General features: G+C 34.2%; 1 protein-coding gene across 1 annotated transcript in view; it reads right to left on the bottom strand.

Annotated features, from left to right (window-relative positions):
• Nucleotides 1–17,768, bottom strand: part of Ammecr1 (AMMECR nuclear protein 1) — a 133,355-nt gene that overhangs the window by 59,824 nt on the left and 55,763 nt on the right. The window contains exon 2 of the mRNA XM_042690054.1: nucleotides 4,726–4,836. Within this exon, the coding sequence (XP_042545988.1) occupies nucleotides 4,726–4,836 (111 nt within the window). The remainder of the gene's footprint in view (nucleotides 1–4,725; nucleotides 4,837–17,768) is intronic.

Raw genomic sequence — 17,768 nt, 5'->3', positions numbered from 1 at the left:
GTGTATGTGTATGTACATGATGGAATGTTATTTAGCCTGAAAAAGGAAGGACTTTGACATGTTTTCACATGAATAAACCTTCAAAACATGTTAAGAAAAGAAAATCAGTCATGTGATGACACATAGCAACCTAGAACAGTCTGTTTCACAGACAGAAAATTGAATGGTGGTGCTGAACTCTGTGAGAGGTGAATGGAAGCTGGTGGACAGTGATACAGAGTTCAGTTTGGGAATAAGAATGGCAGGGATGGTTGTACAACAAAGGGAATAAGGATGGCAGGGATGGTTGTACAACAAAGTAGCTGGGTAAATCCCAGAGAATTTTATATTTTAAAATAGTTAAAAGGGTAATTTTCATTTTGTGTATATTTTACCACAATAAAAAGTATAGCTGAGTAACACTTTGAAAACGAACAGCAGGCTATCTAATTGCAGATGAAAATAATGAATAAACAGATGTTCTAATTGTTTAAAGACACCTTACCTAAAAAGTCCTTAATTTCCTTGCTTATTGTTTTGCTCTCTAAACTCATTAGTTTGTATTGTGAATAACCGGTTTTATGATGGGAAGGCAAGACACCAAGAATCAAAGATTGTTAAATTCAGAAAAACTGTATTCTCCTTGACATCTCAGCTATACAACTAAAAAATACAATTTAATATACCAGTGTACTGTATTTTATAATAAATATTATACATTTTTATATTAGTAATCCAAGTCTACTTTATTTTGACTACTTTAAACAACTATGAATTATACGCTTTGTATAATCCCATCTATGGATTTTTTTGAAATTTCAAATCATGTTACCAAATTATAGCATTAAGTAGAATGGTTGATCCATGATTACATTTTCATGATGAAGCTTTAATATATAAATTACAGTAAATTTTTTCTTCCTATTTTAACACCTTATTTCAATCTAAAGTAAAAAAGACTTTCAAGTTGAGTGAGAATGAGGTACATATATAGGAGTCAGAAGGATCGGCTTTGCAGTCACATGTCCTGACTGTGAATCCTGCTTCCACCACCTTACTAGAAGTATGAAAGGGTAAATAATAGGAACACTTTTATCTCAATTTCCTCATTTCTAAAATATGGATATTGATATGTAAGAGTTGTTGTGAGGGTTGTGAACATAAAGTTCCTCAGCATTGTCTGAATTATTAATTTTTTCACAAAATAACATGTAGAAATAAGTATACCACTGGATTAAAAATACATTTAAATTTGTTAAATGACTTCATACTATTAGTGACTCTAAAAGAATCTGGTTGTATTTTGTATTTTGTCTGTTCCTCCCAAATAACTTGATTTGTAATATTTAGTCAAATAACATTATACCAACCAAGCAAAAGTGAAAAGTAAAACCAGACATTTATATGTATACACAACACAGTCACTCATACATATGTATATACCACTCTTTAATGTGCTCTATTATACAATGTGAGGAAGTTGTATAGAAACATGAGCAAAAACTTGAAAAATAAACAGGAAGAGCCACAGACTATCACACAGAGACAAGATGCATAAGAATCGGCAAATTTCCAAGTTCAACTGTTTGAACAACTTACTCTGGCATAATATTGTTAGAAAAATATACTACCATTCTAGTAATTACCCTTTGTGATAAAGTCTAGAAAAATTGGATATTCTCATTTCTTATCTATGTAGGTGGAAGAATTTATTTTCTTTAAAAATTCCATATTACTACCAGTTACTACTAAATATTTCTAAAGTGTATAATACTTCATAATAGGATTTCTGCTACAATTTCACTAGAAAACAAAAAGGAGTTTCTATATAATCAAATATATACTCTCTACTGGCCAAATATAAAGGAAAATTCAAATTTCCTAACATATTTATTTCTAGAATTATGTTCCCTAGACTACTAATGGAATAAGACATTGATTAGAGTAGGAGGATAAAAAAGACTCTATAAGGGTAGGTATGGTGACTTTGCCTGTAATCTTACTTATTTGGGAGGCAAAGATAAGAAGATTGCTTTCTGTGGCCAGCCCAGGAAAAAGCTAGTGAGGCTCTATCTCAAAAATAAGCCAAGCCCCACAACCAACCAAAAAAACAAGCCAAGTGTGGTGGTTCACACACATCATTCCAGCTACTCAGGAGGTAGAGATCTGGGTGGTCCCAGGATAGCCAAAGCAAAGCTAAAGACTATATGGGACACTAAAAACAAAACTACTTGGGGCATGGCTCAAGTGGTAGAGCAATTGACTAGCAAGTCTCAGTTTAATCCCTAGTACAACTAAGAGTAATAAAAGATTTCTGTAGTCAAATAAACTGAAGTCCAGAAAATGCTGCAATAGTCCAATGAGTTGGACACTGGGAGCTCACATCTGTAACCCTAGCTACTCAGGATGCTGAGATTTGAGGATCACAGTTCGAAGCTAACCTGGATAGGAAAGAAGATGAGGCTCTGATCTCAAAAGGAATCAGCAAAAAACTGGAAGGGAAGGTGTGGCTCAAATTCTTGAGTAACAGCCTTGAGGGAAAAAGCTAAGTGATAGCATTGAGGCCCTGAGTTCAAGCACCAGTGCATGCATGTGCACACGCATGCATTCCCCCCCCCCCAATGAAATGGTACATATCTGTTATTGATTTCTTATGTTTTTAACATAAAATGTTCCAAGAAGTGGAATCAAGAGGGTTTTTTAATTTTACTTTTTGCATTTCTTTTCTTCTGCTTTCTTCCCTTTAGTCACTGTTTTTGATTTCTGTACTTTTTGTCTTGTAAGTAAATTTATCTGATTAGGGAAGGGGAAGACTGAGAAAAAAGGTGAAGTAATTCAGGAGTGATACCTGTTGAAAATGAACTATACAATTTGCAGGGGGGAGGGGGAGTCGGAAGGAAAAACCTGGGAGAAAATGAGGGAGGGAGTGACTGTTAAAAAAGAAGTGTACTCAATACCTGAATTATGTAACTATAACACCGCGGTACATCACCTTTACAATAAAAATTAAAATTAAAAAATTTTTAAAACATAAAAGGTTTTGAAACATACTGCAATAAGCAGCACTGTTTACATTTATTAACAAGTGTTGTGTTTTTAGCTAGATTCCCAAAGTTGCTTGGCAACAAAATCCTTTTTCAAGCAATCCTAAGGAACCAGTGTGCCTCATAACAAGTTACTTTGAGAAATGTACAATAACTCATCTGTGGTTATTTATCAAATATGGAATTTTATATGTACCTATACCCAAAAGGTAGTCACTGGGAGAATTCAATGAAGTCCCAAAATGGGTCCACTGTCCTTTTTGTAAGAATAATAGTAATAAAAATCTAACAGACATAGGTCAGCATTTACCCTCTCAAATTTTAGTTCTTTCTAGATGTGACTCTTAAAGTCTGTATGTTAAGTCCAGTTTGTAATGCCTGTCAAAAGCTAAAAATGAATATAGCCAAAGCCAGTGGCTCATACCTATAATCCTATCTACTCAGGATGCTGAGGTTTGAGGGCTGGGGTTCAAATCTAGCCCAGAAAGGAAAGTCTGTGAAACTCTTACCTCCAGTTAGCCACCAAAAAGCTGGAAAATGGAGCTGTGGTCCAAGTATGCCTTGAGCAAAAAATCTCAGGGATTGTAACCATGCCCTGAGTTCAAGCCCCAGGACTGGCATAAAAAGAATATGACTCTCTAAGTCATTGGTTTTTATTTTACTGAGCTTCATGTAAGCTGAGAAGCCCTTGTAGCTGTGTGCTACTGCACACGTACCAATGTGACAATACTAAACGTACAGAATTTTATTAGTTAGAAGCATGAGCCTACATTTATATAATTCCACAGTAAAATAATGAAAATTCCATAACATGAACCCTGAAGCAGAATGGTGAGTGATTATTTCATTCTCCAAATATCCCTATTAAGTATGTAGAACAAAATATTGTAATTACTAATATACTTCTGGTATATATATAACCTCTGATGGTTTAAGCAAATAGCACCTAGTACCAACAGTGAGTGAGGATGGAATTTTTATTGTACACTGTGTATATCAAAACTATAGAAACTGTGTCAGATTAAACCCCCAAAATATGAACAAAAACAGGAAATTCCTTTACTAATAGCTTATTATTTAAGGAATTCTCTTCTTTTGAAATAATATTCGCTAGACATCTAAATGTGAACAAAAAGAGTCAGATGGCATGCTAGATAGCTTCTGGTAAGCTCAAAAATGAAAACCAAAATCTAAGCAACTATAACTTTGTCCATGTGTTACGTAAAACAAATAAGCAAGCTACAATTAATTTGGGGTTAAAGATGAATGTGACTAATTATCTGCCAAGCTAGGATATCACTTTCTTCCTAAGTTCACTTTTCAATTTCAAAAATACAGAAGAGTGTAACAAATGTGTTAAAGGCCTAATAAAGAAAACATAATGACTGTTTTAATAGAAATAGTATATTTTGGTAACCCATGAATATTTGGTAATTGATTTTTTTCAATTATACTAGATAAGCTGGCCACTGAAAGGAAAAAAAAAATCACTTCAAAGCATGTAAGCAGATATTTTATATTATGCTAATAAAGATCAATAACATTTTATAAGAGATAAAATAACTGGTCAAAGACAAGAAAACATATGAAAAGTCAAGAATGTTAATAATTTAGTAAAGGTAAAGGATTTAAATATTAGGTTCAAATTTCATCAACTTTTTGTTTAGAATATAGAAGTAGAGGTAACAAAACTGGTGTTCACCTGGTAAGTGTGTACTCCCTGAGTCCTGAATGCAAATTCATGGCAGAAAAAGTACCTATGCATCCACGTAATCTTTTGTCTCGACCAATCTTCCATGTTACAAACAGTGGGCTGTAATGGAAGATAAAAACAGGTAAATCAATTAATTCAACTCAAGCAAGTATTTATTAAGTATTTACCATAAGGTAGATTATAAGCCTGAGATATACAGAAAAAAGACAAATCCTCCCAAGGACTCAGATTTTAGACAATTTAGAAAAAAGAAAAGTAGGTTGTGGGATGTCCTACATGTTAAGCACCAAAAGAAGCATTTTAACAAGCTATATTAATCCTTACAACAACAGCTGCTGCTATTTCTTTTTAAGGGATGAGATAGTTCCATAGTTGATACATAATAAAGTAGGAACTCACACCTGGGCATCTTGGATGACTGCTCAATTCCTTGTGAAAGGTGCTTGAAAGATATATGATACCTATGAGGCAGTCATTGCCCGCTAGAAGCCAGTACCAAAGGCAGAAATGTTTATAGTAAACTAGTGCAAACAAAAAGAAATAAGCACTATAAACTGTGTCCAAACTGCTATAGAGAAACATTCATTACGTTTTATAATCTTCAATTTGGCCTGGAAAAATTAATAGGGTTTAGAGAGGTGAAGGGCAATAGCAAACATTAATAAATAAACATTCCTAAACCAGAAATTTTATCTAAAAGTGTTGTCTATCAATAGGGCTTCTCAAGCATCAAAACGCAAAGTGTCAATTATAATGAGTATCCAAAATAATATAGCTTTAAGTGAAAGTTAGCCCAGTAGTTAGATTACATAGTCACCCAACGACAACCTCAATTAATAGTTAAATAAAAAACAACTATATCGGGGGCTGGGAAGATGGCTCAGTGGTAGAGCGATTGCCTTGCATGCCTGAGGCCCTGGGTTCGATTCCTCAGCACCACATAAGCAAAAAGAAAAAAGCCGGAAGTGGCATTGTGGCTCAAGTGGTAGAGTGCTAGCCTTGAGCTGAAGAGCTGAGGGACAGCGCCCAGGCCCAGAGTTCAGGCCCCACGACCGGACCCCCCCCAAAAAAAAAAAACCAATTATATCCTAATTAGAAGTAATTTTAGGTTAGTTTTTATGACATAAATTAATTTACATATTTTAGGGTAGTTTGTAAAAAGATTGCCCCACTTTTGGAGATGGTCTGTACTGTGAGTATTCACAATGTTACTTACTTAATATATTACTGCTTTCTAAAAAGTTAATTTTTTAAAGTTAAAATTTTCTAAAGTTAAAATTTTCTAAAGTTAAAATTTTAGGGCAATATAACATATGTCATACATATTTGTATTAGTGAGTTAGAGAACATTCTTAATTTAAAATGCTCTCTTCTAAGTTACCAGCAGTTGTATAAAAAGATAATCTCATTCAAACCATTCAATCATCCACCTCAAACATTTATGTTAGGCCAAGTTCTGCAGCCACAATAGCAAATGGGTTCCCAAATGAATAATGAAATACAAAAAAATTACTTTGTTCCCAGAACTAAATAACTGAAATACAAAAAATTACTTTGTTCCCAGAACTAAATAACTGTGAGCACTGACAAAGACAAGGAAAGCATAAGGTCAAAGTTAGCAATCAAGCATTGGTTGACTTATGCAAAAAGTACCAAAGTAAAAAAAAAAAGGTAAAGGCTTATTTTTTAAATTTGTATCTCTTATGTTGTCTCTTATGAGACAACATTTTAATCAAGTATTAAATGAAGCATAAAATGAAGCATTTGGAAAATTTCTTCTATTTACCCTTTTTATAAATTTTATTTTTGAATAAGCACCCATTAGTAATATAAGAGGTAATAATTTCATATAGGCATATTACACATCTATATCCATCTCCCTCATTTTTGTATGTTTTTTTAATTGTAAAAATACTTTACAGAGAGGTTAGTTAAATGAGCAAGGTAATGAGTACATTTCCTATCGAGCATTGTTGAGTCCTCCATTTTCCCCTACGATTCCTTTCCTCCCGCTGCCACAACTACCCCTCCACCCCTCACCCCCTACCCCCCCCACCAAAGTTGTAAAGTTCATTTTCAACATAGTGTCTTGTGCATCTTATAATTACAATGGGCCAACCTGTATCCCTATTTAAGCATTTTGTTTTTTCCCTTCCTCTCCCAAAGCTAGAGAATTGTATATACAAGATGCAGGTCACTGACATCAAATACAATGAAAATAGGGGTTATACTGTGGGCGAGGAATAAACAAAGAAACAAAAAAATCACATATGTTAGAAACAATAGCAAGAAAGAAAAAACCACTTGTGTCCCTATCTTGGGGTACATTTCACTTAACATCATCTTATATGGTTATATGTACATAGCTTTTGACCTTTTCTACTTGTCCCAGACATATACTAGTTATTGCAAATAAGAGAAATCATGGGACCTATGTTTCTTTGGGCCTGGCTTACTTCACTTAATATGATTTTTTTCCAAGTCTTTCCATTTCCTAACAAATGGGGCTATGTATATATATATATATATATACATAGTAATATATATATTACTATATATACATAGTAATATATATATATATACATAGTAATATATATATATTACTATATATACATAGTAATATATATATATATATATATATATATATATATATATATATTACATTTCCTTGATCCATTCATCTACTGAGGGGCATCTGGGTTGGTTCCATATCTTAGCTATGGTGAATAATGCTGCAATAAACATAGTTGGGCTGGGAGCTTCAGTATGGCCTTTTTTGTGATCATTTGGGTAAATGCCCAAAAACAGGATTGCTGGGTTATAGGGGATCTTTGTGGAGTCTTTTGAGGAACCTCCAGACTGCTTTCCAAAGTGGTTGAACAAGTTTACAATCCCGTGAACAATGGAGTAAGGTTCCCTTCTGGCCTCCAGCATCTGTTATTAGATTTCTTTATTATAGCCATTCTAACTGGGGTAAGGTGGAATCTCAATGTTGTTTTGATTTGCATTTCTTTTATGGCTACAGAGGTTGAGCATTTCTGCATGTGTCTATTTGCCATTCTTATTTCCTCTTCAGAGAAGTTCTCTTTAAGACTTTAACCCACTTATTTATCTGGCAGTTGTTTCTTTGAGGATTTGTTGTTGGGAGATTTAATTTTTTGAGTTCTAAGTATATTTTAGATATGAGACCCTTGTCCATTGTATGACTAGTGAAGATCTTCTCCCAATCTGTGGGCTTTCTATTGATCTTGCTAGCTATGTCTTTTGCCATGCAGAAGCTCTGTAGCTTCATGCAATCCCATTTGTCCAACCTTTCTTTGATTTGTTGTTTCTGGGTCTCTATTAAGAAACGTTCGGCCTGTGCCAAGGAGACCTAGGATTTCTCCTGTTCCTTCCTGTAATGTTTTCAGTGTGTCTGCTTTGACTTCAAGGTCTTTGATCCATTTGGAGTTGATTCTGGTACAGGGTGATAGCTTTAATTTTCTACATGTGTTAAACCAATGTTGCCAGCACCATTTACTGAAGCATCTCCCCCATTTTTAAAACAGTGTATGGTGGTTTTCATTATGCTGTCTTCACACACACATATATGCATATACAGGCATATGTATACACAAATATGTATATTATATTCTTTGGACTTAACAATCAGAAGACAAGAATAGATGGGATAACTTCTATATCATGTCTTTTGTTACTCATAGAAATATTTGTATTTTAAAATTTTCACATGATCTTGAAGTTTCATCTCTTTGACTTTGTAACTTGGTATTGTCCATGTCAACAACCATTTCTATGACCGTATATCAATCTTCTCACATCCCAATGACTACACATAAGACAGTTCCTTTGGCAGCTACAGAATGAAGTGAGTCATACTGTAATATATAGAACACCGTGCCTTTAAAATACCACGATGGCTTCTCAATAACACAAGTATACTGAATATTTTCTTCCTCAGTGATTTGAGTAAGAAATCTAAAAGTGGGAGTGAATTCATTTCCTAGCAAGAACTGTAGGAATGAAAGTCATTTACAAGTATCTTAACTTTGACTCTCTTATTTGTTCCACTAAAATACATATATCATTCTTACAATAATATAACCCTATCTGCTTGAGTAAATATTCAAAATATATGATAAACAGAAAATGCACACAAATAAAACACTATAGTCTGTAGTGAAACAAGCTGATCGGGGACTTACATACTGTTCTTTACAATGCTGTGCTGTCACTGATCAGGAAATTATTAATTCAAGGCTTACACAAGAAAAGATGCACTGCATTTTTGCAAGGCAGCCCAGAGAGCAAAGGCACCCTATAATTATCAAGGGCATGCAGATGTAAAGTGCATAACACATTCAGGTAGTGTGACAGTCCTGATAACTTGCTATGGTGTCTTCCCAATTTAGCATTCCTTGACTTTTAGGCACCATTTCCTATGTGTTCTCAGGAGCTCTGATAAAAGGTAAAGCACATGCAGAATCATCTATACTCCCCCTTTCCTTTTTTTGCCCCAGACAGCACCTACTTTAGGAGCTGAGATTGCGAGGAAGTGTCTGTCAAAGATGGGAGGGGGTGCTACTGGGCTACCCAACTGTGTTTAGGACAGATGTCTTGGAGATGGAAAAAATTCAGACTTTTAGTAGATAGAATAAAATTATTCCTCAAAAATCTGAGACTGATTTCTCATTTTCAAATGTTCATCCAACATCTTTTATAAAAACATGTCTGTAGACTTAAAATAAGTGAAAATATCTAAAAGCAACATTTAATGGAAAAAGGAATCCAGGAAATGAAGCATTTTAAACTAGACTGAACCAGAATAAACATAACTGAGCACAAGAGACAGTGCTTTGAAAAGTGCTTTGTACAGGGCAATGACTAGGGGAACATTTAATGTGTATTATCTAAAAATAGCAGAAAAATTTTTCTTCACTCAACAGAGGGAAGGAACCATCTATTTCATTTTTCAATATGCCATTAAAACATATATGAGTTCCCCCAAAGCATGTAAAACAGAATAATCAGAAACAAATCACAGTAGAAAAAGTGTTTTGAGCCTTTTGAGGAGTTGCTCAATGACATGGGAATAAGGAAAATAGTTCATAGTAAGACAAATGTTAACTACTTTTTTTAAAAATACTTTTGCAATATGGTGCGAGGTCACCTACATACACTGAAAAAATACTAAAAACTTAGAGGCTCAAAATGAGATTAAATATTAATGGAAATGATCTGAGGGTGACCAGACATAGCTTTTTAAGGAATTAACATTAGCCTACATTTTGTGTATCACAATGTTCTGAGAAACACTTTTCTAAGTCTGTAGTAATCACTGAATCTAGGTGATCTCTGCCAACTGGCAGCCAATAGAACCAGGTCAACAGTAGCTCATAGAAACAATAATAATACAAAATCAATGAGTATAGGGTACTTTCAGACTAAGTTACAAGTTTCATTAATGTCCCTCTTCTGAGAATTTAGCTGTTATAAACCAAAATTGGCTAGGTACATTTATGAGGATGAAGTATAATTAGAGGAGACAATACAAAAGGTGCAGTTAATAATATACCTCACCCTGATATATGGATGTTAAATTCAAAATGCAAGGAGATATGACAAAGCAAACAGAACTCAAGAAACAAAGGACCTCTACTTAATTTGTCTTTATCATTTCTAGATGACTTCATGTTCTTGACCTCATATGTGGTATATGTATGTGTGCATCTGAGGAAAGCTAGGAGGAGGACACAGAATCTGAGGGAAACTGTGGAAAATATACAACAGAGGGGCCCATCAGCTGCACAGGACATTGACGAAAACGAACTAAGCAACTCAAGGGCAGCGATGGGAAGGAGGGAATGAGAGGGAACACTTACACTAAGCAAAAGAAAAGGAATGTATATATTACCCAATTTTGAAGAAATAGTTGTACTGTCAAAGTTTACAGAATTCACAAACTTTATAGACAATGATAATGACAATTTGCCTTGTGAATGTTAAAATGTGTTTGTGGCTTTAACTAAGTGTCACTATCCCACAATACTGTGAAATTTGTGAAATATATGTAATCATTTAATCTCAATAAAAATTATTTTAAAATATTATACTTCAAACCTTATCTCTCTCTTCTATAGCAAGATCAAGGTAGATTTAAAAAAATGGCGGGCACCTACTCTGTCAATTTGTTCCTCATTAAAATTTGATTATATAGAATTAAATCTCTAGGCAGCAATACATCATCAAAATGTTATCAGTCCCTACTAATATAATATTTTACTATAGCAGAGATACTCTGCAAAGTTATTTACATTGAAGTAGATAAATGGAAACAGAGAAGCCCTGTATCTTGGTGTGTTTCTTCTGCCATTAATGATTGCTTCTCAGTTGAACCATGGTCCCCAGTAACATACAAAAGTATCCCACAATACATATTACTCCTAGCATCCAACTGAACCCAACATCATAATTCTCCAGGATCTGGAACCTTAAAAAGAGACAGAAAGGTTAGTGTCATATATTCACCACCAGGTTAAAACATTTGGGTTTCTATTACAACAAGATAGGAGTTATTTCTTGTCAAATCACATAAACTACAGGTTGAATTGATTAAAAACAAAACCAACAAAAGACCCTTACCTACTATGACTAAATCATGAATTAACTGGGCCAAGCTGCCATAACTAATACTAAAGCTTGGGTGGCTTATGCAGCAGAAACTTTTCTCATAGTTTTAAAGACTTCCAAGTCCAAAATTGATGTTACAGCAGGGTTTAGAAAATGGTGGAGGCATTCTTCCTAGCGTATAGAAAGCTACTCCTAACACGTCATTTACCCTGAGTACGGTGGGGTGGCCCCTCTAGTATCTATTCTTACAAAGACACTTCTATCAGATCACTGCCTTATATTACTTCACTCAAGTTTCATTTCTTCCTTATAAGTCTTATCTACAAATATACTGAGAATTAGCATTGACCATACAGATTTAGGGAAGGGGGGATACCATGAAATTTAGTTTATGACAAATCCCTAACAAATACTTTAGTACACAGTGAGAAATTATAAGATAGCATATATGATAGTCATTTGCTGGGGAAAAATGTTTAAAAGAGGATCCATGTCTTTACATATTACAAGTGAATAAAAGATCCAGGAATATGGGGGCGGAGTCAACAAGCTAGTTGTCAGCAGTTGTCAAGTTAACAAATATTACTATTTTGTATATTTTTCCTATAGGAAAAAAGAAAGTAAGCAGCTCAGGTGTCAAAGGCTAAGACAGTAAGATCAAGTGCTAGAAGCCAACCTAGGCAATATAACGAAACCAAGGATAGCCTGCAATATATAGTCAGATGCTCTTTTTTAAAAAAGAGAACTAACCAAACAAAAACAACATCAAAAAATGAATAGTAAGCATAACTGCCTTGTAAAATACGAGAGTACAGAAAAATCCTATGAATACCACAGTATTTCCTCCTCCTCTCAAGAGGGGAAAAATTAACTGAGAAAATACCAGTGCAGACTAGAAATACCAGATGCCAACTTACAAGTTCTTACACTTCCCATCAGAAGCCCACAGAAAAGCCTACCATTTCATCTTTGTTGGCTTGCCAACACCCTTTCTGTCAGCCTTCTTGTTTCCCTTTTTCCCTCTTAACAAGTCAGCCTTCATCAAATCCAGGTCTTCTATCTATTATCTACAAGTATCATCCAAATCAAATTTTCCACTTGCCATTGACTAATGACTATTCAGCTAGGTACAGGATCTGATTATCTGATCAAGCACTTCATATGATGAGGTAAATGAAACTTAATTCTACCAGATAATCTGAAAATCAAAGCTGTAAGAAAGGAGTGATGGGGGTGGTAATCTTGGGAAAGCTGTGTAGAGAAGTTAAGATTCAGATACATTTTATACTTTCTCAATCATACTAATTTTTTTACTACAGATGAAGAAAATACATGTCCTCCATTGCCTTATACCATACTCTTCCCTCCAATCTTTGTAAAGAGTCTATTATCCATGGAACTCAGGAAACCAGAGACTCTACCTAGTATGGATTAGTAGAGAACACCACTAAGTGTTAAATAGGAATGACCAAGTTTCAATACTTGCCTTTGCTTAGTATTCTAATCTAATCATAGGTGCATTATAGTTTTCTTAACTCCACTTTTATAATTCTAATTTAGCTGGTAGGGGAAAGAAAGGAGTCTAAAGTCTGACAGATGATTGGGAGAGATGATTTTTTTTAAATCAAAGGTAATCACTAGTGACACACAACCACCCAAATTACAAGCACACTTTAAGGGATTAGCATTATGCAGCCAATTTTTGAAACAGAAAGAACCATTTCTTCCGTAGCAAACAAAAAAAAAAAATATCGGTCTCAGATTGATATGCTGAGATAGTCTATCTTATTATATTATTAGGTCCCGATAGTAAATAAGAAAGATTACCTTCACTAAAAAATAATACTTCAATGTATTTTCCTACTTTATATTGGAGGGAGTATTGAATTTAATGTGTGGTAATATTTAAGCTGTGTTTTTTGATAACAGGAACATATCACAAATCTTTATTACTTGAGAATCTAATATGAATTTGAAGTGAAAATTTGCTACAGACTTTGAAATGATTTCTATTTAGAATTTTGAAACCATTTGTTCAAAAAGCCTTAAGGCTTGAGACTCAGCTTTTACTATGAGACAAATTAATTACTTTAATAGATAGCACATTGGGCAAAAAGAACTTCATATTGAAGTCTTGAGATTCTTACATTAAATCCTAGCTACTCAGGAGTCTCAGATCTAAGGATTGCAGTTCAAAGCCAGCCCAGGCAGGAAAGTCTGTGAGACTCTTATCTCCAATATACCACCAAAAACCTGGAAGTGGCACTGTGGCTCACTAGCCTTGAGCTGAAGAGCTGAGGGACAGCGCCCAGGCCCAGAGTTCAAGCCCCACGACTGCAAAAAAATAAAATAAAATAAAGAATGGAAGTACTTAGTTTGGATAAAAACCTTAAGAATGTAAGGAATATGCTAAGTGCTTAACTTTTTTTTCTCTTTCTATAATAAGGTAGATACTATGATTGTACAGAAAGTGGGTCTGCCTTCATTTTTTTTGTCTGTAAAGATATATGATAACACACACTGGGAATGGTCATGTATATAACATTGATTTTAAGATTTGAAAACAGCACTGATTTTTTTTAATTTTTATTTTATTGTCAAGATGCTGTACAGAGGGGTTACAGTTACATGAGTAAGGCAGTGAGTACATTTCTTTTCATGCATCATTTCCCTTCCTTTGCTCTCCCACTATTCCTTCCCTCCCCGACAGCATTGCTTTTCTAGATTAAATCATGTAATGTTCATCTATTTATACTGTTGGATTTAGTGTTATAATGTAGTATTTTAAAGCATTGTAGTATAGCATTAAACTCTTATTCTGTAGTAAAGCGTTTCAATTTTCTCCCTGCTCAAAGATTATTCAAAACCAATTACATAATCCATGAGAACCAATAAGCCTCTCATGTTCTCCTTGCACAGCCTTTCCCCCTCTACCCACTATGCATTCTCCCTGCTACCAGATGCCCTCCCTCTGTAGTCCTGAATAGCTTCTAGTACTTCTCCATTTGAATATGACTATATAAGAGAAATTACTGTTAGTCTTATCTAGTGGTGGGTATCATGTGATATCCTGTCCAGTAGTAATTCCTTGCTAATCAATGGTATAAATGAAAGGGTATTGGAAACACTGCTAAAATGAAATGGATCAAACATTAAAAAAAAGATTCTTAAGTTCACAGTAAGTAAAACTAAGAAAAAGGTTCAAAAGCTTTAGAATGAATATTAATGGATATGATCTAGTCCTACTTTCCTATGCCATTAAAGACTTTTATAGGACTTTGTTTTGATTCTTCCATTTGATGGAGTGTGCAGCATAACTGGAATTCAGAATAGTTTAAACAAAACAAGGAAAACAACTAAGGGTTTGTTTTGTTTGGGGTTTTATAAGTATATTTTGCCTCCCTAGCTAATGACCTATCTTCTACCATATTTTCCTTATCACAGAGCCCAATTAGATGTAGAATAGGTGGGAATAATTATACTGATGAAAATAAGAACTAATATAAAAAGAATGAGAAAATTATTTAGTTTCTTCCTTCTAGATTTTTATCTTACCTTCCATTCCAAGGAGATCTGATGATTAAGACTATAATAAAACTGATGTATTTGTTTTTCACATGTTTTCTTGGCTTAGTGAGGTAACAATCTTAATTTTAAGGTCCTTGTATTGGACTGCATGTTCCCATGGAAGAGAGGAGCTGGAAAAACTCAGCTACATACAGGAATTCAGCAAAACCTTGCCAGTTTAGAGGGAAAACAAAAAGCAGGATCAAAGAAGACAAAAGGGAGAAGATAAAGCAGTCAGGTGATGCCATATTGTCTACTAAGTGAGGCATGTTTGCCTTTGTTTCTTTCATTCCCTCTTAGCAGAGGGAATTCTCAAGAACCTCTACTATGAAACACGCAAGAGGAGAAGGGTTTTTAATTTGTAATTTTTGCCTATGGTGCTGGGGATTGAATCCAGGGCTTTATTCATGCTGGGCAACTACCACTAAGTTATATGCCCAGCCTGAAGTATTTTTTAGCTAAAATTGACATCTTTACTGCCAAAATGCTTCCTCTTAAATATCAATTTTATCAAAATAAATAATTTATGTACAAACACCCAATTTACACTTAAAAATTTTAAATGTGCCCATGCATGTAACTTAAACCACAATTAAAATACTTCTATCATCCCCAGTTTGTTCCCTGCTATTTTGCAATCAATCCCTTCTCTGAAGTACTAGACACTAACAAAATATGCTTTGCCATTACAATTGTATCTTTTCTAGAACTTCATATAAATGAAATCATCCCACACACAGGTTATTGTGTTAGTCTTTTTTCACTTAGTACAGTGTTTCTGATATTTATTCATGCTCTGTAATCCTTTTCATTTTTTAATATATCATTGTAGGGGGCTATGAGTTTTCTTTTTACCCACTGAAATATTGATGGATGTGTAGGTTATTTTCGGTTTGGGTCTATTATAAGTATATGCATTATTATTTTCTGAGGTCTCATTGTGTTGCCCAGGCTGGGCCTGAATTTGTGATTCTCCAGCCTCAGTCTACCAAGTAACTGGAATTGTAGGTACACAATGCTGCATCTGGTGAAATACACATACTTAATGTATATAACTTTATGAGTTTGGATATATGCAAACAAAATAGTAATAGCATCACCAAAATCTAGGTAATAGACATTTCCAGTGCCTCACAAAAGTTGTATCCCTTTGTTTCTGTTTATTTTATTATGAGAACATTTAACATGACAGATACAGTCAAATTTTTGAGGTATCCATACTCACCTACATTTTATAGCAGACATTTAGAACTTATTTGTCTACCAGAACTGAAACTGTATCCATCCCACTTCCATGAGCCCCTTGTAACCAACATTGTATCATCTGCTCCTAATAGTTGAACTATTACAGATGTTTCATGTAAGTGGAATCACACAGTGCTTGTCCTTCTGTGACTAACTTAATACACTTAGCATAATATCCTCTTGGTTCATCCACATTGTTGCAAATACCAAGATATTATCCTTTTCTAAAGGTTGAATAATACTCCATTGTCTGTGTATATCACATTTTTATTCATTTATTTGTTGATGGATATTGTGGTTATTTCCATATCTTAGTTACTATAAATAATGATGTAATAGAGATAGTGTCTCCAGAGCCTGATTTCAATTCTTCTGCAATTCTTCAAATGTGCGATTACTGGAGTATATAGCAAGTCTGCTGTAATCTTTTTCTGAGGCATACTTTTCATAAGCAGTATACTATTTGGTATTCTTACCAACAAGTTCCAATTTCACTAGATTCATACAATGAGTTGGGAAGAAATCTTTCTGCCTTTATTTTCTGAGTTGGGTTTGTTTCTTGTGAGTTGGGTTTGTTTCTTAAGTGTTTAACAGAATTCACACTGAATTCATTAAAGGCTGGAGTTTTAATTGTGGATATATTTTTGTTTTGGGGCACGTGTGTGTGTGTGTGTGTGTGTGTGTGTGTGTGTGTGTGTGTGTGTGTGTGTGTGTGTGTGTGTGTGTGTGTGTGTGTGTGTGTGTGTGTGTGTGTGTGTGTGTGTGTGTGTGTGTGTGTGCCGGCAATAGAACTTGGAACTCAGGGCCACAAGCTCTCATTCAGCTAGTGTTGTGCAACCTGAGATACACCTCAAGTTTGGCATTTTGCTAGTTAACTGAAAATAGATTCTTGTGGAATTTTCTGCTCAGTCTGGATTCAAACTTTGATCTTTGATTTCATCATCTGAGTAGCTGGTATTATAAGCATGATCCACTGGCTCCTGGCTTGTAAGATGATTTTAATTACAAATTTAATTTCTTTAATACAGCTAAAGCTATACAGATTTTTCTAGCTCCTTTTGAGTCAATTTTGGTAAATTGTGACTTTCAAGTACATTTTTCTATATACTATGATATAGAATTTCCTTCTGTATAGTTATTTATGATATTCTTTCTCTTCTTTCCTTTTTCATTAGCATATATTAGTTGTTCAAAGGGTGGCAGATCATCATGACATATCTGGTGAATGCAATATGTAGATTTGAAAGAAAATGTATTTTGGTCGTGTTAGGTCCAGTTGGTTATTAGTGTTGATTATGTTTTCTATTTCCTCACTTAGTTTTTAACTATTTGTTCTATCAAGTACTGTGTTAAAATATGTAACTCTAATTATGGTTTTATTTTACTTATCCTTTCAGATATCACCATGTATTCTTTAATTTTGTTGGATGCACATATATTTAAGATCATTGCACTTTTTATGAATTGATTACTTTCTCATTAGGAAATGGCTCACCTTATTCTTTTTTATTTTATTTTATTGTAAAAGTGATGTACAGAGGGGTTACAGTTACATAAGTAAGTTAGTGTTACCCATCCCTCATTTTTCT

This window comes from Dipodomys spectabilis, unplaced genomic scaffold (assembly GCF_019054845.1).
Source record: "Dipodomys spectabilis isolate Male_0828 unplaced genomic scaffold, ASM1905484v1 ptg000132l, whole genome shotgun sequence".
Taxonomy (NCBI): Eukaryota; Metazoa; Chordata; class Mammalia; order Rodentia; family Heteromyidae; genus Dipodomys; species Dipodomys spectabilis.
Note: the sequence above shows the minus strand (reverse complement) of the source record. Positions and strands in the feature narration are given on the sequence as shown.